This window comes from Podarcis cretensis (genome assembly GCF_951804945.1).
Source record: "Podarcis cretensis genome assembly, chromosome: 9".
Lineage (NCBI taxonomy): Eukaryota > Metazoa > Chordata > Lepidosauria > Squamata > Lacertidae > Podarcis > Podarcis cretensis.
The window spans coordinates 76,183,302-76,208,334 of NC_137178.1; the positions used below are offsets into that span (position 1 = coordinate 76,183,302).

General features: G+C 43.2%; 1 protein-coding gene and 1 long non-coding RNA gene across 7 annotated transcripts in view; one reads left to right on the top strand and one right to left on the bottom strand.

The window, feature by feature from the left end:
* Nucleotides 1–3,460: 3,460 nt before the first annotated feature.
* RGS12 (regulator of G protein signaling 12) overlaps nt 3,461–25,033 on the bottom strand; it is an 89,587-nt gene continuing 68,014 nt past the window's right edge. For 4 of the 6 annotated variants that reach the window (XM_079991492.1, XM_079991493.1, XM_079991497.1 and 1 more), the window contains 3 exons: nt 24,689–24,842; nt 20,080–20,688; nt 3,461–6,658 (listed from right to left, as the gene is read on the bottom strand). In XM_079991492.1, the coding sequence (XP_079847618.1) occupies nt 6,303–6,658; nt 20,080–20,688; nt 24,689–24,842 (1,119 nt within the window). In that variant the 3' untranslated portion in view covers nt 3,461–6,302. Of the gene's footprint in view, nt 6,659–20,079; nt 20,689–24,688; nt 24,843–25,033 lie in introns of those variants that run through there. The other 2 variants (XM_079991494.1, XM_079991495.1) reach the window with 2 other exon arrangements.
* On the top strand, nt 8,571–12,062 carry LOC307224711. Its single transcript, XR_013842710.1, has 3 exons — nt 8,571–9,163; nt 9,722–9,804; nt 11,656–12,062. It is a non-coding gene; the product is annotated as an uncharacterized lncRNA (long non-coding RNA).

Here is a 25,033-nt window from a genome sequence, read left to right on the forward strand (position 1 = left end):
AGATTGGTGACTCTACTGAGTTTGTTGGTGGCGTCAAGGAAGGAACCTGTGGTGTTGGAGTCCATGCAGCGGTGACCCCTCAGAGTTTTTGGTTCTCTGGACTTTGCTCAAGCTGATGCCCATGTGCAGCTCTCTTCCCCCAGGAAAGGCAGCCAGAAAAGACTTTTGCTTCACCCATAGCCACAGCCTTGGATTTGAGCAGAAACCAGACATTGCTCTCCTTCACAGGAGACAGCCTGCTTCTTCCTCCAACTTCTAGCTTACACCCACCCACTCCTCAGCCCTGGCCTTTGTCTTTTCCTAACTCACTACCAGCGAGTTGAGGGAGGGTGGCCCACCCAGGCCCACCCATTTGCTTTCTGGCATGGAGCACTTCTTTTGTAACCTTATTGCCCCATTCTCAGAAGGCCATTACCATTACTTGTCTGGCTAGTTCAATAAGCCTTGCTTAGATTTTAACACTTGCTGGATCCAGGAATTAGAAGGGTCTCGACATACAACTTACTCCCTTGCCCCCCTCAACTCATAACATTATTATTTAACTAGAAAGCACTCTGAAGGTATTTGAGCCATGCAGTTTGTGGGTGAATGGCCTCACAATCCCAATCCCCACCATGAATTGTTGAATTATTATTATTATTTTTTAACCTCATAATAATAAGTTCAGGCAGTGAGGTGACTCCATCCCAGGATGGCAAAGGCATATGGGCAATAGAGAAAGTTTCTGTAAGGTGCTTCATCTTTTCCATGTCCCAGTAAGAAAGGAACAAGAGGCCATTCTAGACTTGTAGCTCCACAGCAGGTTCCTGAAGATTCTGCATGAAGATACTAGAATTGGACATCTTCCCCTACAGTCCCTCTGGCACCTGTGCCTTAGTTTGCTAGGACTTAGCTATCTGCAAAAGCACTGGCGTAGGGAGGGTAATGTCTGCAGGGTTGTGGATCAAACCTGAGTTTTCTCAAATAATTATCTAGACACAGCTAGATTTCTGAGTGGAATTTTTGCTGTTGGTTTTTTTTTTGAATATATATATTGTAAATGCACCCACTTTTGAAATTCTGCCAACCAAGTTGAAGGAGTTTAGAATAAACTCATTTGCACTTTATTCAGGGTTACATTTTTAGATGTACTAGAGTTTCTGCTTTTCCACCCACGTTGTTCATTAGCATATTAGACACCCCCACGACATGTTTCCAATAGGTTTATAGCTTTAAAAGCAAAGGAAGAAAGCTCTGACGATAGATTTGAGTGGGCTGCAGTCTCTTCTGCCGCCCTGGGAGAGTTCACATTTTAGTCGTAAATTAAATATCTCCCTTTCTACAGAGCTGTTGACCCCAATAGGTTGTTTTCAGCAAGATCAAATGGTAAGTCAAGTGAAAGGAGTCTGTGACTGTTGCGTAGGGAAATTCCCCTTTTACGAAGGAGCCATCAGCTGAACACATAACTTGACAATCTGTAGGAGGTGAAGCCTGAAGGACATACAAGAGGCAGGCTATATTCCTGCCTTGAACCACATCAAGGATTTAGAATAGCTTCATATACTAGTGATGATTATTTTTTGCAGATCCTGGCCCGGTTCAACACAGATCCAGCTGCCCTCTGCAATACAAATGTAATTGTTTTATCTCTGTTGGTACATGAAAAGACTCAAATGCATATTCACCACATTTTTTATAAATGGGGTTTTTGTAACCTATTTACAAAATTTCCAATGGAAAGTGACTTGCAAAGCAAAGAAAGAAATCCCTAGCAGAGCAGAACAACTGACCATGTGGAAACATACTCATAACCCATGAGAAAATCAGAAGCAGTGCTGGTGGAGGTAATGGACAACTGACTCTTCAGAGGAGGGGAGTAGAGCCTTTTAGAGTATCCCAAAAGTTGTTAGTTTGAACTGCCCCACTATCAGACCCACATGTAGCGTTTGCCTCAGTGTCGCTTGATGAATGAAATCAAGAGGGAAAGCTCATAGAGGGTCCCACGAAAAAAGGAGGTGAGCAGCAGGGGGGCCAGATTCTCAAGCAGAAGGTCAACTGGACCAGACCGCTGCTGACACTACTGTAGACGGAAGAAAAGAGAGCCAAACCTCAAGGAAGCAGCTGTTAAAGTATTTTCCCTGTAGCCCATGTTTGTTCTTGACTACAGCTTGTGGTGGGACGCGAGTGGCGCTGTGGGTTAAACCACTGAGCCTAGGGCTTGCCGATCAGAAGGTCGGTGGTTCGAATCCCCACAATGGGGTGAGCTCCTGTTGCTCGGTCCCTGCTCCTGCCAAACTAGCAGTTCAAAAGCACATCAAAGTGCAAGTAGATAAATAGGTACCACTCCGGCGGGAAGGTAAACAGTGTTTCCGTGCGCTGCTCTGGTTCGCCAGAAGTGGCTTAGTCATGCTGGTCACATGACCCGGAAGCTGTACGCCAGTTCCCTTGGCCATTAAAGCGAGATGAGCGCCGCAACCCCAGAGTTGTGGTTAGCAAGGAGACAACGTGACCATGCCCAGGGGCAAAGCTAGGCTTTATTTCACCAGGGTCAAAGACCCTGTTTGGCACCCTCCACATGCATTTGCCTAAACGCAGACACAGACTGGGAGCCTCTGGAGGCTTCACCCAGGGTAAAAATACCCAGAGTGACTGGGGAAACCCAGTCAGATAGGCGGGGTATAAATAATTTATTATTATTAATTGTTGTTGTTGTTGTTGTTACCTGGCTACCACCCACTGCCTTCTATGACTCGGCCATGCTAAACCAAAAGTTGGCTTATGACATGCTAAGCCAAATTTTGGACTGTTCTCCCCCAGCCCTACAGGCTGCTGCAGCCCCCCAAGGTGGGTCTGCTTCCTTCCTGCTGTCCTGCGTTGATGTGCAGGACTTGTCTAATGGGCATTATACTTTCTAATCCAGGGAAATCAGGATCTGAAGAGCTCACTAGCTTTTCCTGACCTATAATGTAAGCAAGTTGTTAAGCAGTACTTAAAGGAATGTCTCTTTCCAAATGAATTTAGGGATATGAGAGGAATCCACTGAAGACTAACAAGTGAATTTCTTTCCGTCCGTCCATTCAACCCCCATTGTGACATCTACTCTGCCTGGGAAAACTATTTGCCTCAGTTTTATACAAAAAAAAACCAAAACATTTTTTTAAAAAAGAAAAACCATGAACACATTATGAATCCAGAAACTGCTTTGTAATATACATTATTTAAATATCCATTGATGTACACAGGTGCCTATTCGTTTTTCTTCTTTCTGAAGTGTTTGTTCCCAAAGGCAGCCTCTGTGCACCAAGACTGCAATCCTGTCCACGGCCAATGAGAAATAAATCCCACTGCGCTCTGTGAGGTTTACTCTTGAGTAAGTGGGATTAGAATTTCAGCCTTAATTTCCTTCCTATTGTAGATTTTTAAAACCAATGTAATGAACCACTCCTCATAGTTCTTTTCACATGGAAAGAACAGGAAAGACTGAAATATTTAATATTACTTTAATATCATACAAGCAGATTACAAGATCATTCATATATTACACTGTAGACTGATTCCTTAGCATCATTATAACAAGATGTTGTGCTCTTAATTAAGCTAAACTGAATTCTTGTTTTACACACACAAATGGATTAATTCTGAAGCTCAAATTGCATTTCTTATTTCTTACTTCAAACAAAACAAAATTAGTATTTTAAAATAATTGATTTATGTAAGTTGTAATAATATATCATTGTAAAGAAAAAAATGGACCATGTTTTTTGAAAAGTGATGGACAATCTGATATTTAAATTACATCTATTTCCCAATGACAGATTTTTACTACTCAAATTCCGAATGAAAATTTAAGATTGGTTCCAGAGGGCAAAATATTTGCAGTTCAATAGATAATCAATTAATTGAGATGAAAAAGCAGCTGACACACCAAAATAGTTTCTTTCTTTTTCTTCCACTTAATTGCGTGACTCTCCAGATTCAGCAATATAGGACTGTTAGTCTGTATGCTTTTTGTTATGGAATGTGCTTTGCAAGTGTGGCAAGTTCACTCTTATGTTTAGCATCACCTGCTTCTGTTGAAAAACTGAGAGGCTGCTTCCTATTGGCTCATTACAGCTGCACAGAGAGGCCCAAAGTGATCCTACTGACACTAATGTTTTCCTTTATCCGATGTCCAGAAGAATACACTGATGTCGCAAGATCAACACTGGCTATGCAACCCACACAGCTAGATTCCCACCACTAGCCGTGGGTCTGTTCTGACAGTTTCCTGTAACATTTTCCTGTAAAAATTTCAGCTGAATTGTATAATGAAAGTGTTTCCATATTTACATATGCTTCTCATGCTACATATACACACCTACCAAGTATAAGGAGACGACAACTGGTGATTTCACCTCAAACAGGGGCTCCTACATCCTAGCACACCACCACAATGAGTGTACAGGCAGCAACCGTTTTAGACACGTCCAAAATGTGCGTGACTGCGCATGTGCATATTGTGCCTGGAAATGACCCAAAAAGTGTCATAAAGGGGCGAAACAGGGCTTGGGCAAAACGGGGTGTTTGCAGGCTTTTTCAGTGGTGTCTCAAATACATGCAATTTCACTTTGAACGTGTGGTGCCTGGGAACGTAACCCGTGTGTAAATTGGAAGTTGGCTGTCCCTATCTCAGCTAGAAGAACACATCTCCACAGTCTGCATTTCTTTCTGCCCATTCTATGGAACCACAATGTTGTCATTGTTTGACCCACTTAAGTGATTGTAGCCAGGAAAATGGTGCACACAATGGGTCGGGATTTCACCAATCTTCTCTTCCCACTTCACTTTGGGAGCAACTCCTAAGGCCTTCTCTTCTACTGATAAAATTTCCAGTCCGGAGGTACAGAATTTCTCCATACTAGTTTCTGAGGGCCTTCTGTGTCCTTATACAGCACAGAGTAATTTCAGAATTATAAATCCTGAGATGGGGCCCTTTGGCCTTACAGATGTTGCTGGACTCTGTAGCTCATCAGCCAGAGTCAGCATGGCCAATGGTTAGGGATGACCATTGTAGCTCAACAACACTGAGAGCCACATGATCCTCATGCCCATTTTGGACTGCCTAGTTTGTATTAAAATTGTCTCCTTTGCCAGCCTCAACTTGTAATGAAAAATACTCTATGGATTGACAATGGAGACAATATATATGCATTTCCCCTTGTTTGTTTGTTTTGTAGCACAAAAAAGCTTTTGTAAGATAAGATATTGAACTAGGGCAGGAATAGATATCCTGGACTATTATATTCAACTTCCATGCTGGTGATCCTATGTACTTTTCATTTACCATACTTGTTTCCCAGCATGGAAGTTGATATTCAGCCCATGAAAGACTAGAGACTGGTTAAATGGATCTGTGGACTTAACATGCAGGTTTTAACAAAATGTAAATAGAATCAGCTGAGTGGGTGGGTAATAATTATTAGGCTCACAGCAGACATCTCCCTCCTGCTGATTCTATTCGCATTTAACAACAACAACAACAACAACAACAACAACAACAACACTTTGAACAACACATTTAACTTCATGTCTTGTTAGCCTTCAGAATTTTAATTTAATTTAAAGGTTTATATCTGAAAGGGAATACCTAGAGAAGTTCAGGTGAGGGACCTTCAAGAAATGTGGTCTTTGTGAATGAGAATGGAAACTGACTTCATACACACTGCCCAGACTATTATGCAGATGAGCACAACCTTCAGTTATTGAACTTCGTCGAATTTTGCAATGCAGCTCTCACCCCAAGAAATTACTAAAATGCATTTAAAATGTCTATTTCATGATAAAATACACTTATATATGCTTATGTTTAGAGAACACATATTTATAAATGCATATTTTGTGACAGAGGTGCCATCTTCTTAAGGGGATGGGGGGGCGCCCTATGTGATGCCGTGTGACAGCTCGCACAATGTCAGGGAGCAGAGCCAAACGCCCCCTGAGTATTGGCTCATCTCAGCCCCCTCAAAAATACCAAGGGGGGGGGGAGAGGGAGAACTGCCTCGGTCCCTCTGAGTTGGCATGCCTGTTTTGTGAGAAGATACATTCAGAAATATGTATTTTAAAACATATTTATGTACTAATTTGTGTATGTTTTTCCAGTAAATTTTATAACAAGACTGTTGTTGTTTTTTTGGTGGATTTTCTCAGATGCTGTCAACAAGTTTCACTGTCTCCTAGTAAAAGGGAATAGTGCAGCTTGTGTTTATGTTTCAAAGGCAATAAATGCACTAGTGCTTGCAATGACCTCGGAGAATGAAGTTTCTGGAGCCAGGCATAGTGCAATTTCATACAAATGTTGCTTTACAATCCTCATCCTTATTTTTCTCGCTCTTAGCAGCAATAAGAGATGGAAGATCTGATGTCCTGTAGACACCTGTTCGCATCCTCCCTTGGCAAGATTTTAACTCTGCAATACAGCCTTCAAAACTGAGGTTCCCTTCGGATTCACTACAAGACCAGGCCAGACCATCTTCTGGAGCAACTCTATCCACATCTATTACACAACTCACAGGGAGTTCATTTCTGAACATTTCCCCCCTAAATTCAGCAGCGATAAAGTCATGACTAGTTTTTTTAGAACTTTGTTCATAAAGGTTTCCTCCAGCTACTTGCACATCATTTTTCTTTCTGTGGCTCACACCTAGAAAAAAAAGGGAAAGAAAAAGACAAAAAAAGGGGATAATATTTATTATGCTTCGCTTTACACAAGTCAAATTTTACAGTCTATCGCATTTCAACAGCTTGGATATTTTGCTATCCTATTTTTGTGGTGCAAAATACTAAAATTTTATGTATCTGAGCTGAGTCTGTAGAACTAACTTTGTGGTTTTAATTGTAAATTTGTACATTGCTTTGCACATCTGTCACGGCAGAAAAAGTAATGAATATGTACAAAAATTGATAAAAATATAAATGCATTATTTACAAACTTCCAAATAATAGAATCACAATAGGCCAGGATTCTCATTCAAAAACATGTGATTAGAATAATCAAATATAGCCATAAAAGCAAATAATACAGTATAAGCTCTTTTGTAATCAAATCACCATTCCAGTTCCTTACGTATCATTGAAGATTTCTGAGAGTGAAGGCAATTAACAAAATGTGGGATATATCCAGCCTCATATAAGCAACATGCTTAACTCTAATTATTGCATGGAGGGGTTAAGACCTTAGTGTTTTCTTATTTTAAATCTCTGCTGGGGCTCTCTCAGCAAAGAATACTTGCCCCAAACCTGGATAGAGTCATCCAGGGAATTCTCCTTTTTTATTTTATCATATCTACATTTTTCCTTTTTAGCAAATACAACATTAACCAACACAAACAGACTTTTAAAAGCCAAGTCACCCTGTCAAGAAGGCTGCTCAGTATTAGCAGCTTAGTTTCTGGATAAATTTAAGCCAGAAAGGGCCCACAATTCCTTCTGTAAGTAATATATCCAACCCATTGCATGTTTACATGGGAGTAGATCCCACTGAACACTGTATGACTTGCAGTTAGTACCTCAGCTTGCTTACAGGAGTCCTCAATGGCACAGGTACAATCAGGCTGGGGGGAAATAAGCCCTTCCCTTTTTTCTTTATGTTGGAAGCGGGTGGGGAAAGCTGAGTAGGAATGCCTCCAAGTTAAAAACTTTTGGAATAGAGTATTCTCCATTATCGCCCAATTACAAGCCAACCCCTTTCTCCAAATTATGCCTTTTTCGTTGTTTAGTTGTGTCCGACTCTTTGTGACCCCATGGACCGGAGCACACCAGGCACTTCTGTCTTCCACTGCCTCCCACAGTTTGGTCAAACTCATGTTGGTAGCTTCAAGAACACTGTCCAACCATCTCGTTCTCTGTCGTCCCCTTCTCCTTGCGCCCTCAATCTTTCCCAACATCAGGGTCTTTTCCAGGCAGTCTTCTTTTCTCATGAGGTGGCCAAAGTCTTGGAGCCTCAGCTTCAGGATCTGTCCTGCCTTGGCCCTACTATCTTTGGATACAGACTTAGGCTCCACGCTGTGCCACAGCAAACTAGTAGGTTTCTTACTGACCACAGCACGATTAGCAATAGTTCAGCAATGGAAGAACCAGACTGAAATACCCCTGAACACATGGCAGGGGTGAAACTAGCCTTGATTTCACCCCACACATTTGCATATACACACACACAGGCAGGGAGCCTTAATGGTGCCCCTCTGGAGGTTTCACCTGAGGGGGAGCCTGGCTAGCCCCCCATAGCTACGGCCTTGCATATGGGAAAATAATATCTGGGATACAGCAATGTTTGAGCATTTCACCGGACACAGGAGGGCAATTAAAGGCATAACGAAGAGAGACACCCTTCCACAAACATGGACCCCTTTCATTAACTATGCTAATGACAACAATCTAGAACTTCTTATACCAACTGCTTAATATTCTCAGTGGAGGGGTTATGTTAAGTAATATGTTTGAATGCTGAATCTGTATGTCTGGAGGCAATGGATTATTGTATTTCCATTTGTTTACAATGTGTAAAGTACAAATTTATAAATAATAATAAATTCTTATTTCTAATAAGTAAATTTGTTAAAAAGAAGAGATGGGGCTATGACTGACAGATCTCAGAGCTAGTTATGACCTAGCATGGGCAAGGGAAGTTGTATTTTGAAAGTTTATTGCACACAAAAATCAGGAAAAGATGAGATGTTAGATGAATGCCAGGCCACAAATTTATTGGTTAGCAAAGGAACTGCAGCAAGCTCCTCATATTTAAACATTGCAATATTTAAATATGTAAAGCCCCATCCACCAGTCATGGCAGTTCTTCCTTTCTTCATGCCCTGTCAGACAACCTTAGTTCAGAGCCACAGAGCAACCTCTAGTTGTGTTCCTGGCTCCCCATGGCCCCCACACCCAGGTAGGCTGTGGGGAGGCCCATCATACACCCCTAAGTCAATTAGTCTTCAATTATGAGATAGGCACGCAAGCAACCACAAGGCTTACATTCCCTCATCCTTTACTAGGCTGATGGCTGATTATTTTTTCCTCTTCCAAGTCATCCAGTGGTGTAGCAGAGGAACAGCACAGTTCTAGGACATTTCTGAGAAGGACCAATGCTATCATCTGCTGGTACACCAGAGAAATTATTGGATTCTCCTTGCTGCGGCAAATGTGTGGGGTGATGATGAAGCCTTCAAATTTGTTTATGACACATTAGCATAAATTGGAAAATGAGGAAAATAACCAAGCAGAGGTTAGATTTCCTCTTCTTTGATGGTGTTTCCAAGATTATTTGCTTTTCTAATGAAGAGCTAAAGAAAGGCATAATCAAATAGGTCACTTTCAGTTTCTTTCTAATTTTCCCACTCTACATTGTCGTAACAGTTTGTGATTTATCTGTTTTTGTAAAAAAAAAAAAAAATCATTAAAATCTAGCAGTGTTTTAATGAAAATTTGTCTTCATATATTCAGTTTTGCCTATATACACATTTTTCAAATCAAATTTTCCTTATATAATCCATTTTTGTATGCCACTTTCACTAATAAATGCAAACTTTACCCTGATTTCTTAATTTCCGTGCACATTACATGGCTGGAGAAATGCACTGCAAAATTCAGAGAAGTGCCCATTTTGCAGGGCGGCAGTGTTTTGCGTTGTGTATTGTTCTGGAAAATGCTGATCAGGTAGGTTTGCCTTTGAATGTGAAGCCAATTGGAATTTCTCTGCCTTCCCTAGCTAAAGGTTATATATCACTTGACTGAAGACCTTTTGTATAAGCTGCAATATATGCAGTCAGACGTGGGAGCCATCACTTCCAGGTAATTTACAGTTGTAGCCAAGCTAATTCCAATAAATTGGGTGATGTGCTTACGTTATGTGTTGATTTGTGCAGCTCACCTGCTGTCAACACAGACTGTACATTCATTGAATGCCATATGTGAACTTTCAGAGGTGAGCAGTATGGCTAAAAAGGAATGGGCCTCTTTGTTTTGCTGCTTTCCTGCCAATGAATCTTACACTTTTCCAGCATCAAAATCTTAGCTTTGGCCAGGCTTCCCCCCCCCCTTTCTCTTACACCACTGCTCTGCTATTTTAGCCATTTGTTATTGTTATTGTTATTTATTTGATTTTTTAATATCAACCTTTATCGAAAGATCCCAAGGCAGTGTACAATATTAAGACCACATTTTATGCAGCATCAATAATAATAATAAATAATAAAAAGTATAATAGCAGACAGCATAATAATAAATTAATCTTAGTAACAGTTGCGTCCCTACCCCACCTACAGCTTTAACAAGCTATAGAATATTTATTGGCCAAAGACCTGGGTAAAGAGGAATGTTTTTCCCAGTGCCTAGAGGCATGTAATGATGGCACCAGGTGAGCCTATCTGGAGAGAGCTTTCTACATTCAAACATGTGATAATCCTACCTGCAGTATTCTGAAATGATTCCCTCCCCCTAAATTTGTAAATTCAACCTCATTTTCTCTCTTGCTAACAGCTTCATCAGTCCTCCTTGCTGTGTAGGCAGCCACAGTCTGCCTGCACGCGTGACCTTGGGGTGCAGGGAACCCCGCCCCCCCCAGACAAGCCACAACTGTCTGTACATCGTTCCACCCATGTCTGACCTTTTGCGGTCCCAGAAGTCAGCAGTGTCCTGTCTGTAACATTTTCCTTAGAGACCTTTTGTCTCCTACGTCATACATTGAGCAAGGGGGAAATGACGCTGTGGAGCAGGTGCCAAAATAGCTCTGTACCACCCCACGATTTCGGGACGGAAGATGTGTAAAGGTCACAGCCCAAAAATGTATTTGCCTAGCTTGCATATTTGTCTCAATAAAAAGAGGCTCCACAGGAATGGTGGTAGCTCGCTCGCTATAGCCCACCTGTGCGCAGCTCACATGATGATCAACACCTGTCTTGGGCCTTCACTTCATGCTGGTTAGGACTTAACAGTGCAATCCTATACAATCCATATATTGTAAACTACCTTGTGATTCTCAGATGGAGGGTGGTATAGAAATAATAATAATAATAATAATAATAATAATAATAATAATGCACATCTACTTAGAAGTAAGCTGCATTGAGTTTAACAAGACTTACTCCCACTTAAGTGTGTACAGGATTGCAACCTCAATTAATTATTTTCTATAAATAGAAAATCAAAATGTCAATTCTTCAGCCTGAACAGGCATGAAAGCCACTGAACTTTCCAGGTGCAACACTCGCAAATGAAGCTTTCCCATAAGGGCTCTTTACCGACCTGCTCTGTCAGTCCTCCCTCCTTTATGCATGTCCATTGAGAAATGGATGATCCAGGAATTCCAGACTTCAACAGTAGGCTCAATAAACTTTTTGCCAGTCTGAAAGATAATGGGATGAACTTTCTGCACAAGAAGATATGAAAAGAAGACCCGGAGACACCTTGTGGGGAAAAGCTTCTTAACATCCACCTATCAGTGTCATGCGGCTTAAGAGGACTGTGTAGGTCTGATTTTCTTGGGTTTTGGAGGAATCACCCGTGCAATTACAGATGCAAAGATGGAACACAACTCCCAACTCCCACAGCCTTGCTGCTTCAACAGCCCTGAGCTGACTGCACAGTTCTCTTTTGAACCAAGGTAATACCCTATTTAATCACACAGCACCCTGGTCTTTGCAGGAGAAGATGGTGAAGAGAGAAATAAGAAGCAGGAGCAGAGGGTTGGGGTGGCTGCAAGAGGAGGTGGAGGTGACACAGGTAATCTTCTCTCAGCAAATAAATACAACCATCTACATCAACCTCTTCTGAACCACAGTATAATTTTCTTGTTTTCTTAGATGCTTGTACTGCTGAAGTGTTCACAGATGCTTGGTTTCTTTGCAAGGGAAGAGGATAAAGAGAGACCAGGGGGAGGGGATCAGGGTGGCTCTAAGGAGAGGTGGATGCCACACAGGTAGCCTTTATTGCAGCTTATTATCCAAGGTACGACACTCATTTATTTAGTTAAGTTGTTAAGTATTTGCACAACTGCAGAGTTAGAAGTGACCACTGACTTTTTGCAAAGGAGGACAGGGAGAAAACAAAATCAGGTGGAGGAGGCATAATGTTTTTCCCATCAGAGAAGCCACTGTGATACTTTATCAGTTCAGTTGGGTGCTAGGAATTTGCAAAACTGCAACTCTTAAGTGTCCACATTATCTTTGCAAGAGAGGAGGGTCGGGAGGAAACCAGAATAACTTCGCCATGCATCCCTGTGACCTCATCTCCTAGTAGCCCTACCTGACGCAGTGGGCATCTGCCATTGCTGGAATAGTCATTCCAAGCTAAGCCCCTCTGTGTGAAGACTTCCTATTTCCGTTGATGAAGTGCAAGGCAGGCTTCTGTGGCAGTGAGACCCTGAGGCCATTTCAGCCTCATTGCCTTTTCCTCAGACACATTACACAGGTTGATTTAAATCAGAAAATAATTCACTGATGTGCCGAACTCTGGAAATCCCCCGTTGTGGCTGCAATTGCTGGGTGCTAACTTGTGACAAGATAGTCTCAGTGGTGGCTCCCCATTTGTGGAATTGCCTTTCCTGGGGAGTTGTTTCTGTCTTTCTCATTATCAATATTCAAGAGGCATTTTTAAAAGTCCCTGTTCACCCAGGCCAGGAGTCTGATGGCTGAAAGATACAGAACCCAGCAACCTTGGAATTATTAGGCTGTGAGAGTATGTGACTGTTTTGAAATGTTTCTTTAAATGCGTTTAATGTTTTTAGATGTTTGTAATTGTTTTGTATATATTTTAAATACTTTTACATTTTTTAAACATGTATTCTTTTACCCTTTTTCTGTTTGTCAACCAGAGCTCTTTGGGGAGCAAAGGAGGTGCAGAGATAGAAATAAAAGAAATTAAAATACCCCTGCCATTGATGATCTTCCACCTCCCATTGTGTGTTCTACTGCCAGTTGCCCCTCTTCCTGCTTCTCTCCCTGCATGTTTATGCTTCATTATTATTTCCTTTGTCATCCCAGGCAGGAGAATCTCAGCCTGTCCCTGCAGCTGTTCAAGGAACACACAGATAGAAGCATTATTTATTGGAAAACATACTTATAGCTGTGCAGATGTGCAGGTGCACACTGAGAAGCAGCATCTAAAAATAAGGAGGCTAAAACGTTCTTCCCACAGATTCACTGTAAGGCCAAGGATGAGGCAGAGGAGGAAGGTTTAGAAAAGAGTGCCAAATAGGTTTTGCAGGAAGGAAGCCACTCTTGCCGATGTCAAGACTGTGCAGCTGGTGCTCATGAGATGATAGGCAGGAGGAAAACACAGTGACTAAAAAAGCTTGGCACAAATCTGTTCCGAGAAAGCCTGGAATAAAGGGCCAGAACTAGCAGTATCAACACAAGTGGGGATGAACATCATGTGCATCATGAGAAAGCCTATAAGTGTGTGGAACAGGTCTCGGTGTTTCGATTTCTGGGAATGGAGTTGAGAGATGACCTAACCTGGGGAGAAAACAGCAAAGACCTGATGAAGAGAGCACAGCAGAGGTTATATTTTCTGAGAATCCTCCGGAAAAATAATCTCTCAAAGGACCTCCTGATGGCAGTTTACCATTGTACCGTGGAGAGTGTATTAACTTATGGTCTGTGTATGTGGTTTGGGAGCTGCACGGCCAGGGAAAAAAACAATGCTGTCCAGGGTTGCAAAGACCGCAGAGAGAATAATTGGGTGCACCCTTCCCACCTTGGATCAAATCTATGCTTCCAAGTGCCATAAGAAAACTGCAGAGATAGTGCAGGATAGTGCACACCCCGGAAATGATCTGTTTCAGCTTCTGCCTTCTGGAAGAAGGTACAGAGTTATAAAGACTAGGACTAGCCGCCTGAGAAACAGTTTCTATCCAAATGCGATTTTGGTTTTAAACGCAGTGTAAGGTAGTCTCTATAGTATATTGTATTCAGTTATGGGGTATCAGAGTTTTTAAGGGGCTAACCAGGCTGGGATAGCAGGCTTGTTGGTTTTTGAATGTCTGCTGTAGATTTTTTCAATTTTGTTGTTCTATATAGGTCAATGACAATAAAGATTATCGTATCGTACAGGTAAAACACAACACCCACTCCCAAGTGAATCAAGCCTAACTCTTTTAATCCTGAACTTTTTCAATCTCCCACTCGCTCACCTCCTAGCTTGCTTTGAGGGACTATCATTGGGAAGGAAAAGTAGGAGAAGAATTTGCATGTTTCTTGGCAGCATCAGCCCACTGGAGACTGCAAAGAAGATGAAGATGCATTGGCTAAAGTTCAGGAGGTGGGGAGGGGGGCGACCAGTAGGATTTGCCATTCCATTGTTTTCTGCTTTGTTTTTTATTCATGCTCACTATAGTATCTGCTCTGAGTATCTGCCTGAAGAAATTCAGATCTGGCTGTCAGGTGGGCATCTGTCCTGTACCATCTGACTCTTCATCCTGCAGACAGATGCTGCTGCAGCATCTCAGTCTGAATTTTGCTGCTCTGGGCCAGTCTCATACTCAGCTGTTCCTTTTCAAAGAGGACTGAGGGTCATCCTGTACTTCATCCACCCACTTCAAGGACAACTGAATAAAAAATTAGGTCAGCTAAACTTTTTGCGTCAGTTATTAAATCTAGATCAAGAAATACAGTGGTGCCCCGCAAGACGAATGCCTCGCAAGACGGAAAACTCGCTAGACGAAAGAGTTTTCCGTTTTGGAGGTGCTTCGCAAAACAAATTTCCTATGGGCTTGCTTCGCAAGACGAAAATGTCTTGCGAGTTCCTGCGGGTTTTTCCCCCCTTTCCCCCGCCTTTTTCTAAGCCGCTAAGCCGCTTATCCGCTAAACTGATAAGCCGCTAAAAGCCGCTAAGCCGCTAATAGCGCTAATCCACTAAGCCGTCAATGGGCTTGCTTCGCAAGACGAAAAAACCGCTATACGAAGAGACTCGCGGAACGGATTCTTTTCGTCTTGCGAGGCACCACTGTACTGCCACAATTGTGGCAGATTCAGAGATGGACACGACCTGCTCCTGGAGGCCATTGTTACACCCATTTTTCCCAGGCCCAGAGTATGAGTATTGCTTCAAAGGTTTCTGGTTTTTAGAGAGATCCAGAAAAGCTAAAAGGATCACATTCACCTTGTTTGTTTCCTGTTGTAGCCTGTTTACCAGAGTGATTACCATATTTTTTGCTCTATAAGACTCACTTTTTCCCTCCTAAAAAGTAAGGGGAAATGTGTGTGCGTCTTATGGAGTGAATGCAGGCTGCACAGCTATCCCAGAAGCTAGAACAGCAAGAGGGATTGCTGCTTTCACTGTGCAGCGATCCCTCTTGCTGTTCTGGCTTCTGAGATTCAGAATAATTTTTTTCTTGTTTTCCTCCTCCAAAAACTAGGTGCGTCTTGTGGTCTGGTGCATCTTATGGAGCGAAAAATACGGTAGATCCACAATGGATCAAGACAACCTGTTTCCTCTAATTCCCCAGACCTACAGGGATGCGGGTAGCGATGTGGTCTAAACCACTGAGCCTCTTCGGCTTGCCGATCAGAAGGTCAGTGGTTTGAATCCCCGCAATGACGGGGTGAGCTCCCGTTGCTTGGTCACAGCTCCTGCCAACCTAGCAGTTCTAAAGCACGCCAAAAAGTGCAAGTAGATAAATAGGTGCCGCTCCGGCGGGCAGGGAGGTAAACGGCATTTCCGTGCGCTGTTCTGGTTTCGCCAAAAGCGGCTTAGTCATGCTGGCCACGTGACCCGGAAAAACTGTCTGCATAGCGGACAAACACCGGTTCCCTCGGCCTGTAAAGCGAGATGAGCGCCGCAACCCCAGAGTCGTTTGCAACTGGACTTAACTGTCAGAGGTCCTTTACCTTTTTTACAGGGACTGGAGAAATCTCTCAGCAACTCCCCCCCCCCTCAAACGGGGCCTTTGATCTTCCTCATTTATAATAGATTGAAGTATAGGATCTCTTAATGGGGTTCTTATTTTCAGACAAACCAATGTCCTCAATTCTTTCACTTTGGTAGAACCAGCCAAGGTGGGGGCATTATATAATTCTGCCCCAGTTTTATCTCAGCCACCTTCCAAATAGTTATATGTCCCAGCAAAAATTATTTGAAGCTACTTCTACCAGGTGGTGAACAAATTCACACTTTTGCCTTGTGAATCAAAAGTTGAAACTGAATATAGAACAGCCAAGCTGTCAAGTGCAGATGGCATAGTTATGAAGCCTCTGCTGTTAGTCAGGTTATACTATCCAAATGTTTCACGACCACCTCCACAAGCATCTCTTTTATAGAGGCTTGATAAAAAAGGTTTCCAGAACAAAGAAATAAAAGGGCAATCAGAGAGCAACAATGAAGCCGTGTGGCATTATACTTCAAGAATGGGAACTACTGGCACATGATAAAGCAACAACAACTGCAAGACATCTATGTTGGAACAGAGATATCAGAGGTACTAGTGTGAAAGTGCCCGCAGTAGAAATCTTTTCAAGAGCAGCTTCAGGACAATTTGAGCTGGAGTCCAATACGCTGTGGTCTAAACCACAGAGCCTAGGGCTTGCCGATCAGAATGTCGGTGGTTCGAATCCCTGCAACGGGGTGAGCTCCCGTTGTTCGGTCCCAGCTCCTGCCCACCTAGCAGTTTGAAAGCATGTCAAAGTGCAAGTAGATAATTAGGTACCACTCTGGTGGGAAGGTAAACGGTGTCTCTGTGCGCTGCTCTGGTTTGCCAGAAGCGGCTTAGTCATGCTGGCCACATGACCCAAAGCTGTCTGTGGACAAATGCCGGCTCCCTTGGCCTATAGAGCGAGATGAGTGCACAACCCCAGAGTCGTCCGCGACTGGACCTAACAGTCAGGAGTACCTTTACTTAACGTGTATGCCAAGGCAGTCTGCCTGTTAGTAAGCTTTAATAAGTGCTTTCTCTCATACCGCCCCAATCCTTCATTGTGAACAGCTGGGGAGATTCTCTTGGTTGTGCTGCACTTTGGAGAAGTACATTTCGCAGTAACCAGAAAGAGTAACAGAGCCGTTAGACCAGCGGCGTAGTGTGGGTTGTCAGCACCCGGGGCAAGGCAAGTAATTTGCGCCCCCTAACCCGGGGCAAGGCAAGTAATTTGCGCCCTAACCCCTAACCTGCCACCGCTGCCAGCTTCTTCTTGCTGCTGCCTGGACTGGGGTATTTATGGTAAGGTAGTCACGGCAGCGGCGGCGGGTCCGTGTCAGGTGATCTGAGGCGAGTTGCCGCTGGCGCTGGCGCCCAAACGACGACGCTTGCCCGGAGGAGGAGGAGGGCAGAGAGGTGAGGAAAATGCAACATGGCCCAGCAGCTGCAGCAGCAGCGGCGGGGCTGTGAGGAGGGGCTGCCTGGCGCACCCTCCGCGGCGAGCGCTGAGAGCCGCTGCCTGCCGGACGCCTTCAGCCCGGACGCGCGCACAGCTCGTCGGTTCCGCGAGACCTCTGCTACAGCCTGCACCCGAGGCTCTTCGGCGACTTCGGAGGCAGCGAGCGCGCCCCCCCCCAGATGTTGCGCCCGGTGCGGCCGGCCCCCCTGCACCCCCCACGCTACGCCACTGCGTTAGACAGTGGAAGCACGTTCCTTGGGGGTTTTTAGGCAGAGGTTGGATGTCCAACTGTTATGCATGATCTAGTTGAGATCCCTGCACTGCAGGGGGTTGGACTAGATGACCCTTGGGGTCCCTTCCAACTCTATGATTCTGGGAGGCCCTTCTCTGTGGCAGCACCAACTCCCCCTTTAGCTAAGTGTTTTCGCACCTCTTGAAAATATGCTTATGCTCAAGGCTTTTGCTGGCATCATAATATTATGTTTTAATTTGCCCTGAATCACAATTTAATTTGTGCTTTAAAGTATAGATGTTTTGTACACCTTGCCGTATGTGAAAGGCAAAATAAATAAAGGCTTAAATAAGCAAATAAATAGGGATGTTGGGAGACATGGACAACACCATTTATAAATGCAAATATAACAGAACAAATTCTTTCAACATTTTGCAAGTATACAATTTTGCATGTTTTATAAAAGAGTTTAATACGAGTCAATGGTACAAGAGACTTAAAGGGGTCTCACAGAAGAGATAAAAAGGGGAAAGAAATTTGCAAGCACTAAATGGATAATGAGGTTTTCATGACTTGCTATAGAAAGCAATATACATGGGCCTTGGTCAAGCTATCTGTGAGAGCTCAGATTGCATTGCCTCTATGGAAATAAATTGAGAAGCTACTTTGAGGAGGGTAGTTCCCCACTGATTTTCGGTATGTCTCCCAATTGCATTTAGATCTGCTTCTGCACATTAAATACTTTTGAATAAGAAAAAAATGAATTAATGAAGAACAGAGTTTATTACTCTTTGTAGTGGTCGGAACTCAGATACAAAATATATGCAGAAACTACATTAAGGCAGCTACAGAATAAAAGAAGATAGAAACAACAAAAGCTGCAGCTCACGGGAAGGTATGGCATGCACTAAATACAGGTCAGTTTGAAGATTTGAAAATATTCACATATGAACTCCAGTTTAAAAATAAGACAGTCTAACTTGTAAACTCCCCTTTTAAAACACACATGCTCTAACTATAGATATACACAAATGTACACAACCAGGCCACAAAATACACTTCATGTATTATTATTTGGACATAGCCAATTACAAGGTCATTTGATGTTTAATTTCAATAATTTTTATGGTAGCATATATAAAAACACTGTGAAAGACATAAACCTTTTCTGATTTTTCAGAGTAGCAGGACAAAAGAGTTTGGCTGTCATTTGTTAGCACGTGACAATTAGGCATGTGAAAATCACTAAATAAGTACAGGTAAGAAACAAGAAATAAGCAGTCAAACCGAATGTGTTTGCATTCTACAAGTCATGATTCTGCTTGGTATTGGAATTATGAAGATAAGTACAGCCAGTTGCATCAGAGGTGGCGATCCAGCCCTTGGGCCCATGTGCAATGGAGACAGCAGGAAGCACTGTAGGCAGATTACTTTCTTCCCCGCCCAGCACCACATTCTTACCAGGCATATGGCAATTCCTGAATTTCTGTGCCTTCCAGCAGATAACCCAGCTGCCCATACTGATACCTGCCTGCTGCTCAGAGTGTGCAGAGGGGTGGACTCCTCTTTGGGGAGGACGGGGATGGATCTTCTCCCAGAGGCAGGTGTTATATATCTGGGATGGGGAGACATATCCATCCAGGCCTCCCCGTCTCCCCCTCCTCCGCACCCTTCCCCAGCCCTACACTTTGCACCTTCCTTGAGTGTTCTTGCCTGGCTGCTTTGTGTCCTTGAATTCTGATAATGCTTCTTGGCTGCCTAGATGGAGGGTGGAGATGTGTGTATGTGTAAAATCAGCTTCTTGGTAAAATTTACACTAGCTGCTCTGCCCACTTTGCCTCTGGCCCTGCCCACCACTGGCATGAGCAACCTCAAGGGTGGTCCAGGAGGAACATGTTACATGTGATCCTCATCTGGTATTTTCATGTGTCTTTAGAGATGAGTATCTATAAAAAGTTGTCTGCATGTGCTTCGCGGGGACGTGCCCAGGACTTCCAGCAGAAATGTGGGAACCAGGCTGGGCTTTCCCTTTCCTCTTCAAGTCCTTATAATGGTATACAGCACAAAGAGGAAACGACAGCAAATAATGCATGCATATGCGTGAAAAGTGTGTCTTGGAGGTTTAAATGGAAAAACTATGTTTTGCAAGGCTCTTCCAAACAAAAATGTATTTATTTCCAACATGCAAAATGGTCGTTGAGGCTTTTTATGAGTGCACAGCCAAACAAGTGATACCACATCTGTTCTCCATTTGGAGTTTGTGTACTTAACGCAGCCTGTAGCTCAGGCTGGCTGGTCTGGAACTTGCAGCTGTCCGCAGTGTGGACAGGCAGGAGGGGCCAGAGTGGGATGTAGACAAGGGTCACAGAGGCCAAATTGTGTGCTACCCCTCAGAACTACGGTCTGTACATGCCCTAAAGACAGGCTTCAGTTGCACTTTTCTGCATGTTGTAATCAGATGCAACAAGTGCTGAAACAAATGTAATGGGGAATCATTTCTTATTAAAGACATTTAAAATCTGGAAATACCTGATTTGGATTTCTCATGGGTAGTTTTTTCCTGATTATCTGTTAGTGACACGGGAGGTGGATACTTGGCTCCTGCAAGAGTGTTTTTGTCTGAAGAAGAGGGTGGAGATGGCAGCAACGTACTGTTAGGGCTGTTAATGTCTCCCTCAGCCACCAGAGTCAAGTCTGCTACGTTCTCGTCCTCAACAGTTTGTATGCTTTCAGCCTGCAGTTCTTTTGATTGCCTTTTCCATATGGTGGCATCCTGCGAAAGCGGAATCGGAGACAGTGGGGCACCAAAAGGAACACTGCAAGTCTTCTGGCTGCTGCAAGTTGCCAGCACAGCTGGTTTTTGCTTGCTTCCAGAATAAGCCATTTTGACTGCGGAGCTTTCACTACTGTTTTTCATGACGTCCACTTTGCCACTCAACTGTATGCATTTGTCCTTGACATCAGGATGTGCAATTCTCTTGTTGCAGCCTTTAGACCCGTCGGGTGTAGATGAAGAAGGCCTAGTCCCACAGGAAGGCAAGTGAAGAAAATCAGGCAGAACCAAGTCTTCTTTTCTCAGCAGCCCTCGCTGGTCATCTGCTCTGTTACTTTGCACTTTTGATATAAGTTCAAAAAACTCTATTGCAAGAAACCCAGAATAGACCCATTAGTCAATAGCGCAAAATTTCATGACACCACACAATCATATTTTTTTCTTAACTAGACACATTTGATTCACCCACCATTTACCAACAACACTGCAAAAACAACAAAATCTAAAACATCTGCCCACTTTCTGAGCTGAAACTCCTATAACATTATAAATAAAACTAAAGTTTACAAGTAACTTTAAAAGACAATAGTAATCCTAAATCTCTGATGATTTTAATAGGTGCATGTAGTAGCATATTTTTTTCTGGTACCAGTTTTTCATATTATACCTGCCACTTGTAATATTTCATATGAAAGATGCCATTTCATCCTGCTTGTATTAAATACATTGAGAAAGAATGAGGATTGCTTTCCTCCACTGGTTACAGGGGAAAAAAACATATCCACCTGCTGAATCTGAACACAAATAGGGAAAAAATGTGAAGAAAAAATGCACAGTGTGACACATAGGCATTTCATGTGAATACCAATTCTAACTGCAGTAGGAGATGGATAGAAAGTTATAGCCTCATCTGTCCAGGACCCAGGCAAGTTTCACAAATGAGCAGCACTCTCTGGAATCCAGAAACCACTTCCACATGCCAAAAGCAGAACTCTGAATCTGCCCATTGTTGCCTCATGCAACTGGCATTCACAGACTAGCAGTTGCATGTACATAAGGCATCGCCCATAGCCCCACCAGGCATGCTGCTGCCACTGCTGCTGCAAAAAAGAACCAGGCACTTTTAAGCCAGGACCAGGCATCTTTATTGCATGTAGGAGATGGTATGCGTGGGCATCCCTTGGGTCACCATGAAGCAGGTGTGATCCTTTAAGTGAGTGCATGCAAAAAAGAGAGAGAAACATTCAGTGTGCACACCAAGCTCATGTGCTAAAAACACTTGCGGAGGCAGGAAGGATGTGCTGCCATCTTTGCTGACACATTCTCCACCTTCCTCTGCCTTCCCCCCAATTGCCTAGGGCAGGGGAAATGAAAGGTAAGGAATCCAGCTCCTCGGCAGAGGGTAGTTATTGCCAAGGAGGGAACAGGGCCCACATATGCCAACACACCTAGCAGAAATGCTATGCTAATTATGTCCATTTCCATCAGGAACAGGCTTTCCTGCCAGGCACACTGGGGCATATACAGCTTTGTTCATAGTCTGCTTGAGCCGGCTACAAGTAGGGTCCTGCCTGGCAACTAATGGGAGCCCTTACGGAACTGAAATATTCCTAGTTGCAGATGATGAAATGTCACTATATTTTAGCACAGAATTCTATGCTCAGTTTTCATCATCTAGGAGACCTTAGGATTTGAAACATCTGCTTTGCCAGTAACATCACACTGGTATCTGGGTTATGTTGGACACACTGGCATAATGTAATGCTCTATGTCTATGTGACTATCACATTTTCTCAGTGAGGAATAGGCTTAGATTGAAACCTAACTCCAAGGTTTGTTCTTGGTTTGCTAATTATTTTGTACATTTAAGGGAAAGCAAACTATAGTTCTGGTTTGGATGACACAGGAAACCTTGGTTTGTTGTGCCTGTTCATGCTAGGAGAGGAGCAAAGTGGGTATAGTAGAGCCGCACACACCCACACTGTGATAATGTTAACAGGCCAGGTTCACACAAGAGATATTACAGAGTCAAGGGGCTATTACTTTCCAGCCATTTCCAAAAACAACTGGGGATGAAAAAAAGCTAGTTTAGATCAGGTTGGGCTTTACAACTTTTATACTAGTCAGTCAAAAAACAATTATGTGCAGTTCTTTTAATGTTCAATCTTATTCTTAGTGGATTACAAATGTGAACCCAATTACAGAACACTCACAGCAGCATTTAAACCCCTGACAATGTGCCGTAACTCAAACGGCATGGCATGGGGCTTTAGGTCTTTGTGGGTGCTTAGTGCTCTTGATCAGTTAGCGACATGGCAATTATACAGAAAAGAGATTTTGCACAAAGAGGAACACTTTGCACGGTTTCACCGCAGAATATATATGGGAAGAACAGATTGCTAACATTTCTCTTTTCAAAATGGGCAGTGCGGGGCACCCAGGTAAGCAAACGATACTGTACTTCCAAGTATGAATGCTTCAAATTCCTTCCATGTCCTTCCCTCCGCCTTTGGTATTGTCCACTGGGTACTGGCTAAATTGTATTGACTAGCCATTCCTTCTTCCTTCAACACTGCCTTTCACACTGGGTGCAGAAAGGGTAGGAAGAGCTGGCAGCCATTCTACAAGCAGGTAAGTGCACTGTTGGTGGAATGCTGATCAAACATTTTCAGGAGCACAAATAAACCACACAGAACAGAACAAGCAGTCACTGTAATGAGTTTCATTGCAACTCCTTATGGGAAGGGATAAATATTGGCTCATTTACTACAGTCTCTCCCCTAAGGGGTGTGGGAGGCTGAGAGATGGGCATCTCGGTCCAGGGACTATGTGGATACTGCTGCTGACCATTGCTCATCACTGTTCCTGTGTTGCTCTTGGCTCTGAACAGGTAGATGTTCAACAGTTGTAGAAGTAAGGATGGTTCTTATTCCTAATGCTACGTGTGGTTCCCACTGTGGTTCTAGCTGTTTATTTATTTATAAAAATATTTGTAGACTATCCCAGCTCTCAAATTTTACAAAATTAAAAATTAAAAATAATACTGTTCCTCTGTGTGGTTGCTAAGCTTTATGTTCCAGTTGGGATCCTGCATCTTTGCAAGCTATTTCAAGGATGCTGTTGCATCAGTGAAGGAGGGTGAACAAGCCATGGAGTGAATGATGCCTGTTAAACTGCTGTCTGTCATTGAACTTCCAAAGGCATGTGACTCCTGCCAGGGCAAGAAAGTTGGCAACCCCAACCAAGTGTCTACCTTTCAAAACCTGTCCATTATTGCTAGGGCACTATCTTGTAAGCACTGCCTATTAGGCAAATGACAACAGGCTGGTGCAGTGCTCCTCTGATTCTCAGAGCCTATGTACTCCCTCATTGTGCCTCTGTGTGGGGTGATCTACATTTTTCCGGTGGGGGATCACATTTAGGACCCAAATTGGGCATCTACTGTGCTGTTCGCTTGGGCTAGACCTGCCCCTGGTGTGCATGGCTGGGACTATGGACTGCTGGCTGTGGAAAGGCAAATGGCTCATGATGTGTCCTTCTGCCTGTCGTGGCTAAATGGCCAGAGAGCTGCTCTGTGCTGTGCCAGTTCTGTGTGCTGCCTCTTTTCTCTCTGATATGCAGACTGCTGACATGACATGCAAATGGTGAAACATAGCAGGACTCAAACCTCCCCAAACCTTTTCCCATCTCAGAGCTCTATGCAACCATGGCTTGTTGCTTGTCCTGGTTCCTCCATCTGCAGCACTGGCAAAAGGATGGTGGGTTTTTTTAATACAGCTTTGCTCCATCAAGCAAATGGCTCCTTTCCCTCAGGAACTCTGGATGTTTATTATTCAGACCCCTTCTCACAAGAGTGTAGGCTGGGGTGGGGTAATCTCATGGAAAGTTCCCACATCCCTTTGCTCTGCCCCTTAGTGGAAGTGGGGGGCATAGGTGATAGCCCCAGAAGATGTTTTTTTGAAGGGCGCAGAGGAACAGCCTTGTAATCTCTTACAGTCTGCCCCCTGCACTGCTAATGTGGGGGCATTGTGGCCATGCTGTTCTGTGATTTGTCAGCGCTGGTAATGTTGCCATAGATACTACTGGGCGAGTGGGTGGCACTATTTCTATGTTCTCCTTTAGTTAGTACTGCTGTTTTCAATTTGGCTGCTGAGAGCGCATTCCTTCACATGCATTCGAGAAGCCTTTGCCTACAATTAAAGGTAATTCTAGAGTAGGTTAGATTAATTTATTAGTAACATCACCACACTGCTGAAATTTATAATACAACCTGTTTTCTTCAATTATAAAATGAACTAATACCGCTGTTTACAAATGTTTGGTTTAAAAACTAATACTACTGCATATACTAAAAAAGTGACATACCCTCTGCTTCGTCCAAATTAATTTTCTGACTTTTTTTTTTCCCCGTCTGTGCAATACATTCTTCTCTGTTTGCTAGATGGACATCCCTAGAGCTTTTTCCACTTTCTCCTTTTATTTTAATAGAATTAGACTTTCCTAGAGTTCTTCCCTCTCCCTGTATTAGAAGGAAAGTTAAAGGGCTACTTACTTTTACATAATACTACAAAACGGATGCAATAAATTGTCGATAAATAACAATTATTTTGTGCACAGAGTTGTGATTAAACATAGTACAAGCATTTTCAGTAAACCACAAACAAAAAGAGAAGAGAAAAAAAGAATTACACCTACGTACAAAAAAAAGCA